General features: G+C 37.0%; 1 protein-coding gene across 2 annotated transcripts in view; it reads left to right on the top strand.

The window, feature by feature from the left end:
- Positions 1–8,464, top strand: part of gramd2aa (GRAM domain containing 2Aa) — a 28,942-nt gene extending 20,478 nt beyond the window's left edge. For both annotated transcript variants that reach the window (XM_035652483.1, XM_035652484.1), the window contains exons 7-12: positions 2,367–2,438; positions 2,528–2,584; positions 4,119–4,296; positions 6,460–6,553; positions 7,502–7,606; positions 7,971–8,464. In XM_035652483.1, coding sequence (XP_035508376.1) covers positions 2,367–2,438; positions 2,528–2,584; positions 4,119–4,296; positions 6,460–6,553; positions 7,502–7,606; positions 7,971–7,974 — 510 coding nt within the window. In that variant the 3' untranslated portion in view covers positions 7,975–8,464. The remainder of the gene's footprint in view (positions 1–2,366; positions 2,439–2,527; positions 2,585–4,118; positions 4,297–6,459; positions 6,554–7,501; positions 7,607–7,970) is intronic.
- The last annotated feature ends 9,747 nt before the right edge of the window (positions 8,465–18,211 follow it).

The following is an 18,211-nucleotide window of genomic DNA, read 5'->3' as shown; positions in this document are numbered from 1 at the left end:
TCATTTGAGGGCACTAATGACTAATCTAAGGGAATTAAATGTATATATTGAGTGCACAAATTTGTAATTGAAGCCAGAGTTTGCAGCCATGTTAGTGTCTCTGTGACACTGTACCTAACATTTATCAGGATGAATAGTCACAGTATCACCAAAGTTATTACATTCAGTCATTTTAAAGATAATCTCGCTTAAAACTAAAAATGTCAACCTGATAGTGGCAGTAGAGCTAAAATCAGGGGATCACCAAAGTCAGTAGGATTCATCCTATGGGGGCCAAGACATCTCATGACAATCTGTCCAGTAGTTGTTGATAGACAGATGATTCAGTCTGGACCAACAGACCAACAGACCAACATTACCATCCATACAGCTAAGGAGTTAGCATGGTTGACCTACTGTGTCCGACAACTTCCGAGCTTTGTTGAAGCTTTTTAAGTTATTCAAACATAAGACTGGTTTTCATTTATCTTATGTAGCATGGTAGCATTTTAGCTCAAACCCATAGTGTCTTCTTAGTTGGTCAAACACTAACAAGAAAATATTTAACGTGGCACATTGAAATATTAAAACTACTGGTGTAAAGAAGCAGAGGAATTGAAATCCTTCTGTGTAACCCTGTTTTAACAAATCAGCTGCCAAACTGAGCTTAATGAAAGGACAAACATTTCAGGCATATTTAGTTTGGTTTTCTGTTTATATGAAACTTTTTAACTAGTTTTAAAGGTTTTGAAGTGGCTTTATTTTTATTCTGGTCTTAGGAAATGTTGTCATGTCATCTTTTTGCTTAATACAATGAAAAACACATATACTACCACTATAAACATTATATAAATATTCTGGAATCTGTCTCTACATGTATCTGTATACATGTATTTATATATTCATGCAACTGTTGCTACAGCACACACCCAGAGGAGCCGGCTACTCAGAGTTATGGCAGTTGTCACAAGGTTCAGAAATATCACATGTTTTACTGCTCCTCAAACATTCATATACTCCACTAAAATCTCATACACCACCATAATACATACACCACAGTACATGTTATCGGACCATGTCAAGCGGACATCATTTATTTATAACACATCATTAATTATTAATAAACTGGGCTTATTTATTACCAAAAAAATGCGAAATGAAGAGTGGAATTTCTGTTCACTGTGAGCACTGAGGTCTGCTAGGTGTTCATGAGATTACACTTAGATTTCCAGATATGTCTTCACTTTTCAGTGGTCACATGCTTCCCCTCTCTTTCTCTGTTTACTGAGAAAGCTGTTAACTCAGCTAGTCAAAGCCCAGTACAGCAGTGTAAATATTTATTTACATTCCAGTTGTGCAAAACACTATTATTAATTGGTCAGAATTGGAATATTTCTGTATTACCACCGCTGTCGAACCATGTGAGACATATGGATCGGTCTCACACTGCACTAGGGCCAATATCTTTTCTGCATGATTGTGTAATATGCATTACATAACCCTACGCAGACAAATGGCTCTATATAGTACAACTATACTGCTAAACATTTTCTTTATGAGGTAAGAAGTTCACAGCTTGTGTGCGTAACAGTAGACAATTTCAGGCTCTGTTTATACTTTTTCTTCTCATTCACCAATAGACTGTCAACAGAGATAGAACAGGACTGTTTATGAACTGACATGGACAAAAAGTAGACACACAATAATACAGTGTTTCAAATGCTCATAAATAAATTCAAAAGTTGAAATCGGAGATATTTATCCAGGTCAGAGGGATATTTGAGTAAGCTGTCATTTATAGTTTTTCATAAAAGAATAAACTAGAACAAAATGTGATTAGAAAAATATCCTCTTTGTGCCGCAGATTAAAGCTTTTGAATCCCTGAAGTGCTGTTCGCTCCATTTGTACTCTTCCGCAGTAATGTTAATGTATTATTATATCCTTTGTATGGCTGCAAACACAACTGTATATTAACATCACGAGCAGAGAGTTATAATAATGCAAGTAGGGCACTGATGATCTCAAGTGCTGATATTTCAGATAAAGTGACCAAGGTCCGGTTATGTGTCTATGATATTTGCAAAGGCAAGTTGAGATGCAAAATAGAAAATCTTCTTGGTCTACTTCTTTATGCAGTTTCCCCCACAGGGCTCGTCAAAATTTAATATCGTCTCACATCTAACCTAATTTTAGTGATGAATGAAAAGTATATAGCTTATCCATGTGCAATAGAAGCTTCTTTAATATCTGTATATGCATTAAAGAGAATCACTAAATGGTCTCAGATTATATGTTATAAACATTTTATGTGTGTGGGTAAATTCAGAATAGATCCAGACACAATGATTCTTTTTTAAATCACTTTTTTCTCTTTTTATTTCCTCAGTATGTATTTGTATCTCTGCTATCAAGAGACAGTGTATATGACGTCCTCCGCAGGATCTGCACACACCTACAGGTCAGAGGATTCACACATACTATTCACTCAGTTTATTTTCTGTGTGGTCTGAATGTCAGTTAACGAGGTGATTTTCTTTCCCTCTCCAGGTCAATGGGAAGAGTCTGAGCTTGAAGCAGTTCATGGAGGAGCCGACCTTATCGCTGGTCAGTGACAGCTTGTCTTTCACAGAATAAACCATCATGAAATCATACAAACTGTAAAGATCAAAGTGGGTGGAACTTCAGTATCTGGTAATTCACAGGCATTAAAATGACTTTAATGTTTCCTGGTCGTGTTTCATGTCGGCCTAAAGGCAACTGACAATTCTCGCTGACAACTACCCCTGACCTGAAGGCTGACTTACCTTCTTACACAGACAGGATCAATAGATCATTCTGTTGCAGCTGCAGCCTTGCAGTGAATTATCCCAGAGTCTGCAAGATGCTATCAAAGAGCTCTGTGAAGTCACCTTGTGCGTGTGCGCTATAGCTCACTCTGCGACAGTACAGCTTTAATATTAAGGAATAATTAAATTCTATTAACATGCATGTCCTTGATCATCAGAGAACAGGGTGTTTGTTCATGTTGCCAGCATATTCCATAGAGGGTTTCATAGTGCTCATCTCAAACACACAAAATGTTAAGATGCCTGATTCATATTTACAGTTTGTTATCATATTGAGACATAGATACATCAATATTCCACCGATCTAAAATATTTGTGTACCTTTCTGAACATCTCACTTTGTAGCTTAGATAGGGCTTAGCAGATTAATGAATATATGGGTACCATTAACTAATAAGTCTCCCTTTACAAATAGTTTCTAAGTCATAACTAATGGCTTTATTAATGGTTATTAAATAATTTAAGATAATAAATGATTTATGATTTATAGGCCATTAACAAGAGCAACTTTTGGGCTGCCAGGTTTTTTTTTAATTGTTTGACCAGTTATTAGCCCAAAATTAAATTATTTACAATTTATGAACCTTTATAATTGAATTTATTCGTGGATTAACAACATTTATAAATAGTAAGTATAAACAAGCTCAAAAGTTCTTCACGCGAATGTTCATAACTGATCCATAAAGCCTTCCTAGATCAATAATTATCTAGGAATTAATCATTTCTGGAGCATTCTACTTCAAACCCTTTCATAGAGGCTGACTTACTGTATTAGAATGGGATAATAGATGAATGGCTGATTTATCACCAAAGTTAATCAATGTGCCTCACTTCTGTGGACCATCAAGGCCAACACTATATGAATGACCACTGATCATGTGGTTGTGTTGATATAGGTCAATGGTTCCCAGTGTCAGGGTGGGGTCACAAGATGATTAAAGTGATGAGAAAGTCTTATTTATTTCTGACTTTTTCAAATTCTTGCTTTTTTCCTCTCACGACATAAATAATTTTTACATTTCCCAGCCTCTAAATTAAGGGGATATCACTTTTTGGTTGACCTGCTTGCAATGTGTGTAGTGTTAGGTTACATTTAGACATCACGTTATTTTCAGGGGTCACAAGCAGAAAAGTTTGGGAGCCACTGATATAGCTAAAGGTTTATAATCACTGGTTTTATCTGGGTTATATGGCCAATCAATCAAAATCAAGATATATATAAAAAAGACTCCTTTAGTTGCAGTTGGACCACCGTCTTTTAAATACATTCTCCTCTTACCTCTGTGTTGCAGGACGAGTTCCCGGCTCCAGACGAGTTCCCAGTGGTTGACGAATTCCCATCAGTGTTAAAGTGGAGAAGGAAACCCTCCGTTGTGTCTGTGTCCTCCTCCCTTCCTGACCTCCTGGGGAACTCCACCAGCAGCCTGAGCCCCACAGACACACCTTTCAAATCAGAACAGCTGCTGGAAGGTGATAAAACTCTCCATACAATGACAATGCAGTGGCATTGTATGTATTGTATTGTATTGTAAGTCCAAGGTCTTTATTCAAGGCCACACACTTTCAGTTTCTTTTTAGAACTTAATGGCTGGAGGTTGTGGCTTCCTTATAAGTGTGTCTAATATACATAAATCACTGGTTACTACTGTCTGTAGAAGTAAATCAGTGCATCTCAAAAGTAGTAGTTTTTGCTTGTAGTGTGCTGAAAGTCTGTGGCGTCGTAATAGTACAAATACAGATATTATGACAAAAATCCTACATTGTGTGATAAGAAGTTGTCAGTTGTTACTTCTTGATATTTTAGTTTTAAACAATGTCAGGCTCCTGCAGGACTTCATTAAAAAGAAGAGAAATCTGCTCTCTCTTCATCTGATCAGAAAGTGAGCATTTGTGTTTTGCATATCTTGAGCATGAAATAATAGTTTCTCAACACAGTTTTTTAAAAAAACAAGACAATTTTCCAAAGATAATACCAATGTAAAAAACATAAAACTGAAAATACATCAAATAACTTCTTTATTGCTTATTCACAGTTAAGGCTGGAACAAAACCAAGATACCAATCACACAATCCAAATACAGGAAACAGAAAATAAGTCGGATTTCAGTTTGAACTTAAAAATCTCAACATTGTTTGCCTCTCTGGTTGATTGAGGTTAACTATTCCACAGTAGTGGAGCTGCTCTTTGAGCAATAGATTGCTTGTTAATCCTCAGTATGAGGAAAGCCATCATTGTGTTGTCTAAGTGTGTGTCGGGGAATAAAAGTTGAAGTAGGATGTGCATGATGACTTTTATTGGTAATAAGTAACCTCTGACCTTGATAAAATAGATGAACTGAGGACAGAATCTTCAAAATGTCACTTAAATTATTGGACAACAGTGTGAATGTTTGTTTGTCGTTAAATCACATTTATACTGTGAGACATGAATAGAGAGTTAAATTGCCCGGATGCATAAGTTTGTGTGTTTGTGTTGAAGTTTTTCATTTGCTTTGGATTTTGTGTGTGAGAAAGAGAGAACTAAAGAGAGAACTAAAGACAGAGAGCAGTTGCTTTTGGATGGCAACATCTCTCTTATGCAACGACACATTAAGCTCCAAATGGAGATTAAATCATGTGGGGGCTTGTATTAAAAAGCTTTGGGGCGGATGCAGATTAAGTAGAGATTATCACAAACAATGTCTGCTGTCAAAGTCGTCTGAGGACAGTTTAACGGCTATATGCTGTAAGGCTTTAGATCACTTCTAAACACAGTTTTTTTCCCATTATATGTTGGATATTTGATTAGTGTGAGCTTTTGTTTACATTATCACCACAGCCCACACGTGAAGCAGAAAGCTGGGAAGTAATGTAGTTAAATAAGTATGCCACCTAAATAGCATAACCTGAGTAAATACCTGTATTATAGTTGTTTTACATGACACACATATTGGACCTGTGCAATAAGAATCCATGCACACGAGCCAGTTGGCATACAATAATAATGGACATGTGAGGATATAATAATAGTCAGCTCATGGTTTTGTATTTAGACAATATAGTTTTCAATGGTTACAATATTTCTAATGAATAATGAATGAATGCAGCAGTAAAAACAACATTAGGTTCACGGAATTGCACAATAAAAATGCAGTTGTATCCCCCTCCCACACTACACACACAGATAATATAGAAACATATATTGAAATATATTCAATTAGAAGAGGTTTTACCACTTCTGACTGTCTTAGAATTGTTTTTCTTAGGTTTTAGGAGCCGTAGAAACATATAAAATAATATAAAATTAAGAAATGTGAATGTCCTGATCATCTCTGACAGTTCAGTCTTAATATATATAGTGGTAATTTATGTAACTTAATTGCACCTTCTGGCATTTCATAAAATATAGTAGTATAATCAAAAGCTAGCACCCTTTGGAGGGCATAATTGATTTGATTTACTTAATATATTGATTCATTATCAAGCTCCAAAGGGCATATTGTCACACCATTAACTGTGTGAGGGCGCTAAATGCAGTCAAATACACAAACAGGTGGGCCAGAGCTATGAAAAGTGAAACATGCAGTACTGTCAAGCCAAGTACTGTTAATGATTTTATGTTATAGTGTGTGTGTGTGTGTGTGTGCGTTACAGAGCGAGCTCTACAAACAGACAGAGGTCTTTTATCAGAGCCAGTGGCAGAGCTAGGCCAGATGGAGTACCAGCTGCTCAAGTTCTTTACCCTGCTGTGAGTATACAGAGGGACACACAGACACCAACAACACCACCTTCACCTCCTCCAACAGCTGACTCACAGCTACACACACACACTGTGAGCATTAACACGGAGATATAAATAGTGGGCGATTCAAATTCAGCCATCTGAACACACAGGATCGGAGCTGTTAAAACACTTTTTCCTCAAAGAAGTTGTCTCCCTTTTAGACTTTTTACTTCATTTTTAAGACTCATTGCACATCATGCTCTCCTCACTCCACCTGCCCTCTTTCATAGCAGGGCGGCACAGTGACCATGGAGACTGTCCTTCACCCAGAGGGCATGACGCCGCTGTGCTTAACTGTCCTTGAGAGAGCAATGAATCCTTATCTGTTCCCGAGGGTTTGTCCTATGGCTGACAGAGACCTGTAGAGGAAAAGAGAAAAAAACAAATTTGACTCTGGCATATCACAGATTATAATCCATGAAAATTACTATTACTATTACTATTATTACTGTATATATACATTTATGCTTAAAAGAGAATAATCAATGCCAAATGTGCATGCATATTTTCTAATTAAAAGGTAGATAAATGCATTATTTGGTCTCAAAGTTATATTATCATTGTGTGGTAATAAAGTACAGAATGCATTGAATAAAAAACATAGTATACTACCACAAGAGAGAGTTCAAAAAACATATTCAAACTCTGAAATCCTAAATAATTACTTGGAACATGTAATATCATAACAGTAATATAGTTAAACTATTTAAACTGGTTCAAGGACAGTGTTGTCTTCAAATGCTGACAGAAGGTTAAACGTCGCCTCCCAGTGTTCATCAAAAGGCATTACAGCTCCCTTCTTCCACATCATCAAAGGATTCTAGTCTCTAATATCGTAACGCTTGTAAAACTTAGTAATAATTAATAATTTGTACTCATGTAACTCATCTGTGTCTCCTCCTCATTCATCAGTATTATTCTCCTCATCCTGTCATCGTGCTACTTGGCCTTTCGTGTGTGCAGTCTGGAGCAGCAGCTGTCCTTCCTAAGTAACCCAAACCTGCCCCTGAGAGAGAGGTAACACAGCATCAGCTACATCAGCAGTACTTTATGAGATGTGAAACAGATGATTTATTTTTAATTGGAAGATAAAGTTAAGATAAAGGACATTAACCCAAAGTGTGAGACAGTTGTCATGAATTGAATTTGTGACATGAGTTATGTTATTATATATATATATATATATATATATATATATTATATTGCATTGATATATCGTAATTCATGATATGTATAGTTCAGGGTCAGTACTGGTAAACATAATAATACATGTACCATATCAGTGTATGTGTGCAGTGTAAGTCTGGAAACAATTAAAAAATTAGATTTATGCTGTTAATTTACCCTCCATTTAATCCTGGCTGCTTTCTTTCTCGTCCAGGTAACCACTGCTCTCTGCTGTAACCGACCGGATCGGCTGCTGTTCACTTTTCTCATGCTTTGAGTCAATGATGCCCCCCCCTCCTGCACACATCCAGGACCAGCTTGAGAGCCCCAGGAAAGATCAACAGGCCGCAAAACATGAAGGAGTAACATCAACCCGAGTCCAGGCATCTTACAGACCTTCTCTCCGTGGAATGAGTTCCTACATAGTGATCACTTCCAGACTATGCAAACAGACTATTTATTCCTGATTTTAAAGTAGGTTTTACTGTAGATTATGATTGTCTACCATGGCCTATCCCTCTCATAGACAGTTCATCTTTAACCTCATGACTCTGCAGTTTAAAAAAGCTCTTTACCTTAAAATGTGTGTAGGCACTGATAAAGTTTAGGAGTAGTGATGGAGGGAGGTGTTGGGGGACGGAAAGGTAAGAGATAATTCAACACATTAATTACTTGAAAAGAGTGATAGTAAAGATATTTCAGGTCTGACATATTCTGACCCCAAGAGGACTGAACCAAATGTTTTCTGGTAAGATCTTGCCATAGCCCTCAGTAGGAAGCCAAAAACGTAGCCGCGACGATGCACTTTTTAAAATATGTCCACATTATTTCAAATGTATGTAACTGTTTTAAGAGTTTAAATCTATTTTGTGCTTGATGATAGGTACTCAGTTGCTGTTTTTTTGAAGGTATTTATGGAAGGAAGTAATGTTATGACCACAGAACACTTGACTGAATGAATGAGTCATTTAACTGTTAACCGACTGGAGAGACAACACTACTTGTGGGTGTTAACTATAATGTGAATGAGATGGTTAGATGACATGCGTAACTAATCTTGCTGTGTGAACGGGGATACCCAGGGTGTTTTCTTTTGTACATTTCAAATGGAGTCACCAAAGACTTAAAAATGACACAGTGAGGCTCATGTTATCATATCTTTGTCTAAAGATATTTTACTGATTTGGCAGAGGTGGGTGAAATGTAGTTTGTGAAATCCTGATGAATTAAACTGACAACAAAATGTAGATAAACAAAAAGGGTTTTGCGGCTTTTAATTTATTTTTTTGGTCATTATGGGTGCCAAGACTGTACTATCCAATGCCAGTCATATTGGCTCTATATACAGGACCACCATGAAAAGCCTTGACTCCAACAGCACAGCAAATTTTAGTAACCTCTATAACTCACCCTAAATTATAAAACTGGGACACGCTGTTGGCAGAAGCACTTAATGCTTAATACATTACATATGGAGTGTTGGCTGTACACCAGCGGTATTGGTTTTTGTTCCACATGTTTCAGTTTAGATGTAATAACTTGTCACTGTTTTCATGGGTTAAAAATGTGTATTTTCTAAAATGTCAAATGTTCAGAAGCTACAAAAACCGACCCTGACTCGTCAAAGAATACATGAACATAAATACATCTGAGGTCGACGTCATCTGAGGGGCTCTGAAAAGGCTCCATAACGTTTTCTAAACCCACAGAGAAACCATGTGACCGTTGTCATACTGTCAGTGTATGACATGCAGTGCTTTTACTAATAAACTAAATCGTACGTCTGAGTAAGATTGTGATAATTGTCGACATTTGACCCTCAGGTTGGACACTTTCCCATTTTCAAAAGAAAATATTCACAATTAAAAGTCAAATAAAAAGAGAAAAAGACATTCTGAAACTAATATTATGGATCTAATTTGCAAGATCAGTCTCTTTGCCCTGACAGATGCAATCAGAGTTCAAAAGGACATCTGCAGCCCAGATTGGTTAAATAATGGTAAACAGAGTTAGCTTCCACTGTTTCCACACTACAGTACATACAAAATCATACTGCCGTGCTCTTTGATGGTAATATTATTTATACAACTAGCAAATACTAAGAGGAACAGATTCATAACAATTCATAACTCTTTAACATACAGTTTCCCCTTTTTATTTCCCCTTATTAAGACATTTTTGAATAATTGACCTTTCCTACATTGAAACTTTACTCTGGATCAGGTTGTTCCAGCTCTTTATTGATGTTATGTGAATATTCAAACCTAAAACTCTTTACCACTTCATCATTGGTAGGCAAATTTGTAACCACATTAGCATGATTTATTTAGAAACTTTGGCATTTTCTCTACAATTTGAAATAAAGTTTTGGTTAAAGGAGGTTGAAGATGTTCTGTTCCACAGTCCTGTCTAAGTAGAAAGCAGTTTATTTATGTATTTATTTTATTTAGACAGTATATGTAACAATATACTGGAAAATAAAAACTTTTCTTTCAACAATCGAAGAACCAGTGAAGAAAAATAGTGTTATAAAAAGATAATTATTTATTGTATTATTTCAAAAAGACTCGCCCCATGTACTCAGGCTGAATCCTGACCGCAGTGGCTGAATTTCAACCCTTGGCCCCACTTTCATATCACTCTTCAGCTGTTTCTATCAAATAAAAAGACAATAAAAAAGCCCAAAAAATAGTAAAAGAAAAAGAAAGACTAAATACGTAACAATAGGTTTTATCAATTTGGATTGAAAAAAAATGTGTCACACCAAACTTAAAAGTTCAAAAGTTTCTAATCATTGTAGGATTTCAATCAGGGTAAAAGAAAACCTTCTTGGCATATGGAATTGAATTGAATTGAATTGACTGTGTGCCACTGAACTCATCCTAGAAACTACACTGACATCTAGTGAACATACAGCACAGCACACCACACTCCCAAATACACTCACTAAGATGACCTACATCCATCCAGCATATTACCAGCATGGATTATACAGCTTTGGTTTTGCAGAAAAAGAACATATTCTTGTCTATTCTAGTTTACAATTAATATTCATTATGTTCAGTATGTTCAGACAAAGAACCTGTTTGCCACTTCAAAGGCTGGACCACCTGGATACTATGACAACCTACCTCAGTGATTGACAGGTGGCATAGTTCCCGCAGTGAAAAGAGGGTGGGGGCAGAAAGGAAGACACCTGGTTCGGGGGGTCAAGCGATCGTGCCCTTGTGTTCAAGGAGTCTGTTAGGAATCTTGCACAACCGATCCTCAACAAACCTGCTGACAATCAAACCCTGTATTGGAGATATTCTCCATATTTATAGTATAGGTCATTTCTACATAAAGCATCGATCGTAAATATATCTGAAACCTTTGGAAAAATCACAGAATTTTAAATTATTGTCGAATTTCTTTCCATTTAACAAGAATTTTGTCACAACTTAAATAAGTTCAATTAAGGTAAAACAAACCAAGAAAACTCCAGACCAGTGTTTAAAGAGGCATATTTGAAAGCGAACATGCAGTTATAACCAGAGACAAAGTATACAGTACTTGAGAGTAATCATGTAGTAAACTCCACTTCAAGATGTAACTTAAAGAATGAAAGTAAAATGAAGTGGATATGAAACCTTTAAAGATTTGGTTCATTACAATAGTTCCACTAGTGCTTGCGATGAAAGATTGTGATTTGCTCACTTTAACATCAAGGAAACTACATTTGATTCTGACACTAACGTCCATTATTTAAATGGAGATTTTATCTCTGGAGGATGTTTTTAAGAATCAGACCTAAGAAAGATTTAAAACCAATTAGAAAAGAAAAGACTGTTGAAGATTGCGTTACATATACTACTGTTGATATGTACCATGAACCATGTAACTACTTTTCTAAGAGTCACTTGAAAGCTTGTTTAATATCATCATGCAATTGTAGATCTCCTTAATCCATCTTTATCTATTTATATTTACTTCCATACTTAGAGTTTTTAACTGGTTATGAAACAGCCTCAGTTTGAAATTGAGGCCTCAATATGACCAAGATAAGCTCACCAGATGGTCAGCGAGAAGATTGGCTATTTTCTTAATGCCTGCCACCGGGTCGGATTCAGTCAGACTTCCCTTGAAATCAATTAAACGAGGCGGTGGAAACAGTACCACTTTGGTCATATGCAGGACTTTTATTGTAATAGAGTATTTTTTGAGTGCAGTTTTGTTACTTTTACTTGAGCAAAAATAATTCTTCCACCACTGATGCATCCCATTTTTTAAAAAACTATGTAGCTCTTTGTAACTGAGCATGTAATAAAAGTGTCCTAGTTTCTTACAATTATAAGCTCATGCAGCTCGTAGTTTATCGGTCTCAGCTGAGCAGAAAGCCTTTTAGAGACCTTAAGGAGCACAGAGGGTAGAGGCCAACTACTGTAACACTACGTTAGTGTGAGTGTGGAGCCAGTTTTAGCTGTAGAGTAATGGGGGCAGGTTGAAGCAGATGGCCAGACAAGCTGCAGCCTCATCCATACCTCCAGGGAGCCATATTGTCTGTCCTGGAATGTTCTCCAGATGACCTTTGACCTGCGCGGTGTGAAGGAGAATGCTGACTGTAACTTCACGGTAATGGTCTGCGTTACACACAGTAAAATCATCACACCCCAGTCGCATAACTGGAGGTTTTCCAAGAGTGCATTACCTCAGCGGTGCATTAAATGTGTCCACGTCTGCACATGAGCACAATCCGAGTGCGCTACAGTTAATTTATGAAGTGAGTGGTGCCGTGTTTCACTGAAATACACTGTGCAAATAGTTCTTCCTATCTGAGGGGATTTAGGAACCAAATATCCAGAGAGAATATCATTACAAATGCTGTATATCTTATGGAAATATTCTACACTGATATCCCAAATAAAATGATAGCTTTGCTCTTTACAGTTTTCTTTAAAAAGTATATGAAGTCTTCTTTAATATCCCATAACATGAATTAAGCATTATTTGAAATAGTGTAATATGAGCAGGTATTTGCAATGCTAACTCCGTGAAAAAAACTGTTAAATGGGGTGTATTTTTTCCTGTAAAGTAGAAGATATGACATCATTCTAGGATACAATTGAGTTTGATTGGACAGAAATATAGTCAGCCACCTCCAGATCTCAATGGCATTTCATGTATCCCCTGCCAGTGGACCTCAAAGGACCAGAATGTAATGCAACCACATGTTGAACTGTGTTTTGATTAACGGAGGTTGGCTGTGACCACAGACACACCCAAGTGTTCACAAACAGTTGGATAGCTTCACTATATTTATACATCCATATGCCCACCATTGACTGAGAGCAACAAGTTCACACCCATTCTCTGGAGAGCTGTTGAAAGTCATTCTGGGAGTAATGGGGAACCAGTCAGAGTATGCCAAAACAATAAAATATTTCAGCAAAAAATAACTCCTGGAATGCACTAAATCATACAAATGCATGCTATATAGACTATTAAAGTATATAAGGGAGAATGTATCCTTAAAGGAATGATAACTCTATAGTGTAAGTTTCATACTCACTGTTTCATGGGCTGAACTGCAGCCCCTCATGTGGAGGAAAAACAACCATGAAGATCTGAATCTTCATGGATGGATTAACTGTCGTCTGTATGATCTTTACCATGGAATTAAATTTACTGTACCTTTTCATTTTCCTCTTCACTTATGTTTCCCTCTGTCTTTTTCATGTCTCCCTCTTTCTCTCTGTGTAAGCAGCATCTGCACTTCATCAGCTCTTTGGATTTTCTTTACTTTTTCCTTCCAGCAATAACTAATTCAACCCAGCAAGTCCACCGCTGAAAGATCTGCGGTCCCTCATAACTCAGCGTGTATACACTTTCCACAGAATCAGTGGCTTTGGTTACAAGTGTCCACCAAGTGACACAGGACGCAGTATGTTTATAGAAGACACGTGTGGTGAAGCTTGAAAAAAATGTTTTTCATTTTCTCGTTCTTGACGAAAGTTAGATGAGAGGACTGATGCAAATTTAATGATGGCAAATTAAGGGCCATGGCCAGCAGCTTAATTTAGCACAAATACTAAAACAGGGGGAGACAGTTGGCACAAACAGGATATAATGTGTTAATTACTGAGGTTTAGAGGTGCTGGTAGGTGGATTTTGTTACCTTTGGACTATAGGGCTGTTACATTATCAGATTTACACTACATGACTGTTGTTGCCAAAAGAACTCATAATAAAGATAAGGGAAATAATAATAATGCTATCAGTCAAATTCATTCTTTAACTTTTATTGTGTGTTTTGTCTCCTGTCTCTTGGTGAATGAATTACTCTCAACTGTAACACTGGCAACCAGCGATAAGGTGCATTACCGCCACCAATGTGTTTCAGTTTGAACCACAAAGCGGGATGGAAAGAAATGGGCGTCGGATTATTTATATGCAATTATCATGTGTGTATTATCAACACAATTTTAGGCTAGCTGTTTTCCCCGCTTTTCAGTATTTATGCTAAGCTAAGCTAGCCAGCTGCTGGCGACAGCCTTATATTTACCGTACATCTTTATTTATGCTGGATCAATCTTCTCATCTAGTTCTTGGAAAGAAAGCTTATAAACATATTTTCCCCCCAAAATGTCAAGCTCTTGCTTTAAACTGTCTGTCAGGGTTTAATGTTCACTTGTGACTCAACTAATTAATTCTTTCCCTGATGTTAATATCCCAGTGGGACTTATACGATTATTTATGTCAGTTATTTACACAGTACTCTAGATGAGTTATTGCTCCAATTCTCTGGTTGCCAACAGAGGTTGATAAAAGTCAGAAATCAGATTTTAGGATTTTTGATTGAAGCTGGAGCCTTTCGTTTCTTGTTCTCTGCTGTTGGATCTAAGAGTTGTAATTTCCTTACTGTTTTCTGCAGGGATAGAACATTAAATGAGAGCTCATATAATGACTGACCTACATAACAACTCCAGTCTACCACCTGATCCAAAGAAGGGGGATGGACAAGCCTGTCTGGCACTTTCTCTGGTACAGTTTGTTAACATGGAGCACAATGAAGAGACTTAACTCAGGGGAATCATGCTGCGCATGTAATGGAGCATCTAATTCTTGCCTTGTCTTTCCATTTTCTGATGTGATGCTGTGATATGGATTTGACCTACTTTACATCTCCTAAACAAGAAAGACGTGTTACTGTGCAGCACACACCTGCAAACAGGATGTTTCAGTTTGGGCCCCTCGATAAGATGCTGCTTGTTTTATTCAAGCTGATTCTCACGCATGCTGCTGTAAAGGAAGCTAAAATGGTTCCAAGTTGTAGTAGTTGGTTGCAGATGTGTTGTGACAGGACATGATGTAATGTACATGAACCAAAACTCTCAAAACAGATTTTACTTTCAGAGGTCAGAGACAGTTCTGAGCTCACGTTATGGAACTGTATGGTTTGTGTATGTGTGCATTCGTGTATGTACTCTGTGCCCGAGGGCTTCAAACTGACGAGTAAATATGAACCACCTGGAGATGCTGGAGGAGAAACCTTGGCTGCTGCTCCTGAAATCAATTACACACGGCACTGATGAAGAACACCGTGAGTGAGTTCTCTAATGGAGCTCTGTGGATAAAGGTAAATGTCTGGTTGTAAATCAAAGCCAAACACATACTTAAATGGATGTTTTTAATGCAGATAAAGCTTAAAACTGTTGTAGCAAACAAAGTCAAAGTCAGGTTAAAGCTTTTAGACATTATCCTTTCATAGCTGTGTTTACTAACAAGGACCACGCCACAACAATATGAGTCTAAAGGTTTGAGGATATATTTGGATGTTGAGGATAGATGAATTGTAAGGAAGAGGATGAACGTGTAAGGAGGAAGTCGTCCGTTTATGACGATCTTGAATGGGAAGCTTGGGTGTGTATTAACAGGTATTCATTTAATGATCTTTTATGGCCACATTTATGTTTATTAATAGGCTTAAGTTAAATGAAAAAAGACTTAAAAGATTTCTAATCCCACCTTTAGATATTTCTATTCAATGTTTGCTAATGTGACACAATAATCTGATGTTTTGGGGTCCTCTTTTGGGGACTTTTTGTGTTTGTGATTGCTTTTGATTAAATCAGCATATATTTCTGCCACCCCTTAAAGCCTCCATGAATATTTCTGCCAGGTCAAAACTTGATGCTATTTCTTTCAAATCTCAAAATTAAGTCATGTTTTTAGTGTGTCAGGTATCAAGTCTCAAAGCAGTAAAGTTTTCATTGCTGTTAAAATCCTTTCTAGAATTAATGTTGCACCTTGTTTATTCCTATAACAATAGCTAATCTGACAGCTATTAAATATGTTTTTTTACTATTACTTCATTTTACAGTACTTTTGGTTAAACTATTGTTTCTGGAATCTCACCGTTTTCTAAATTTGTTTCACCATCATCAAAATTGTTGTTCACAATTGCTTCCAGTAAATACTTAAATAGCCAACCTATCTAACGTGTATTAAGCTCACTGCATGGCTGTGCACCTACATGCAGAGTGAGGGGCAGGAGAGACAAAGGGGCCTGAAACCTGGTTCCTGATGGTTAGGAATGACCTTCTTTGTGAGTGATTATCAGTAAGCCCCGCTGTTAATTTACAGCAGAACAACCACCAGCACTAAGAAGCTTTGTTTTATGCCCCAGAAATCTGTGTGTCATTTGCCAAAAGAGCAAAGAGCAGGGTACAGGATTTTGTAGGATTTAAGTTTTATCCATCTCAGTTTAGGTTATCCAGCACATAACAAGGTGCATAATATTCCTTCAAATTACGACACAAAACCTGGGCGCACAGTAGGTTTAGTTTTGTCCTGAGATGACAATAAACAGTATGTGAGGTTCTGTGTCCTTGTAAGCACTCATGAAGTGGACTTGGTAAATTGGCTATTTAGAAGCAAATCTGTCTAAATTAATGTGCCTTTCCCTGGGCTCTTTGTCTCACTAACGCAGTGTGCAGCCTGGGTGGTGAATGCCCCAGCTTTGTGGCATTTTATTGGGACAATAGTAAACCCTGATGGCTCGTCTGACTGGTTACTCCGGGTGAAATATGCCTGTGGGATGTAGATGTGCACAGGATGCCAGAGGAAGGAGAGCAGATGTTGGAAACAGTCCAAGCAGAGTGAATTTAAGAGCAGTACAGGGCAGCCAGCCAGATCAGGAGGTTATGTCCTTTTCTGCCACACAATTACTGATGAGTATTCCTGATATTGTATTTTCCAGGTAGTCAGATTTTTAAAAACACCCCTTTTTTCATTTTTTATTTCTATTGCCAGAAATGGAATATAATATTTATAGGTATGTTTTCATGAATGATCACCTGAAAATAAGAATTGTGTTTTTGTTACCTTAGAATGAGATATTTTTTCTTTTTTCGTGACTTTCACAGCCACCGTAGTTTCTCCTTCACCCTTGGAAGGTGTATTCAAATGGTTGTAATCTGCAACCTCACCGCTAGATGCCACTAAATCCTACACACTGGTCCTTTAAATAATCTTATCTTATTCTTTAATAACAGGATGCTTTCAGGAAGCCAATACAGGAAAAATATAAAATTAACATTTATATAAATTGTGAGTAATCTTGACTTTTAACCACATAAGATTTTGCCTTCTGGGCAGGCAGATACATAATATGGCAGGACAATAATGTTTTATTTATTCACACTCGCTGTCATTGAGATCACATAAAGCCTCTTTGTTAATGCTCTAAATATGGTCAGCATTAACCATGTCTAAACCCTAAATCCTGTTCCAACTGATACAGTAATGCTCACTCATAAATATGTCATTATGGAGAGTAAAGTTTTAAATACAGAATAGTTTGGCCTTCCGGTGTGCTTTCTTAATTTAAAGTACAATGCTGGATGACAGTTTGTACCGTTGCCCACATTCTACTTTGGGACTGGTGGATATTTTTGAAGCTTTTCTAAAAATGGAACCTGTTGCCTTGTAAAGATGAGAAAACAATAGATTTCTTGCAATTAGAACACAATGAAAATTACCCTTTGCCCCTGAATGTGTTTCAGCTTAATTCGTCTGCAATCCATCACGCAGTTTTATTCTGGTCAGCATTACGTTTCTTTGTTTAAACAATAATTATTGTTTCAGTGAGAAGGTGTTGCAAGGCAGGCCTGGATATCATACAAACAATTCTGAGTACTGACTTAAATGTTCTTTTCAAATACAAAATGTTGTTTAGTCTGATTGATATAGTTTAATTTTTTAGATTCAAATTTTTGGACACTTTTGTAGCATTAAACATGTCTATACTCCCCCAAAGTAAGAACAACGATTTAAAATAGGAACATTTTGGGCTAAAAAATGTCTAATAATGCACATAAACTTTGCAGCCTTAAAGTGAAGGTTTAACTTATCAGTGGAAAGAAACTGATTCATTAAATTTTGTCTTCCCTTTTGCATGTTTCTGTGGTTCACAAC

The sequence above is a fragment of the Morone saxatilis genome, unplaced genomic scaffold (genome assembly GCF_004916995.1).
Source record: "Morone saxatilis isolate NCDOM2014 unplaced genomic scaffold, NCSU_SB_2.0 Contig11, whole genome shotgun sequence".
NCBI classification, from domain to species: Eukaryota; Metazoa; Chordata; class Actinopteri; family Moronidae; genus Morone; species Morone saxatilis.
This window is presented reverse-complemented; position numbering and strand designations above follow the sequence as displayed.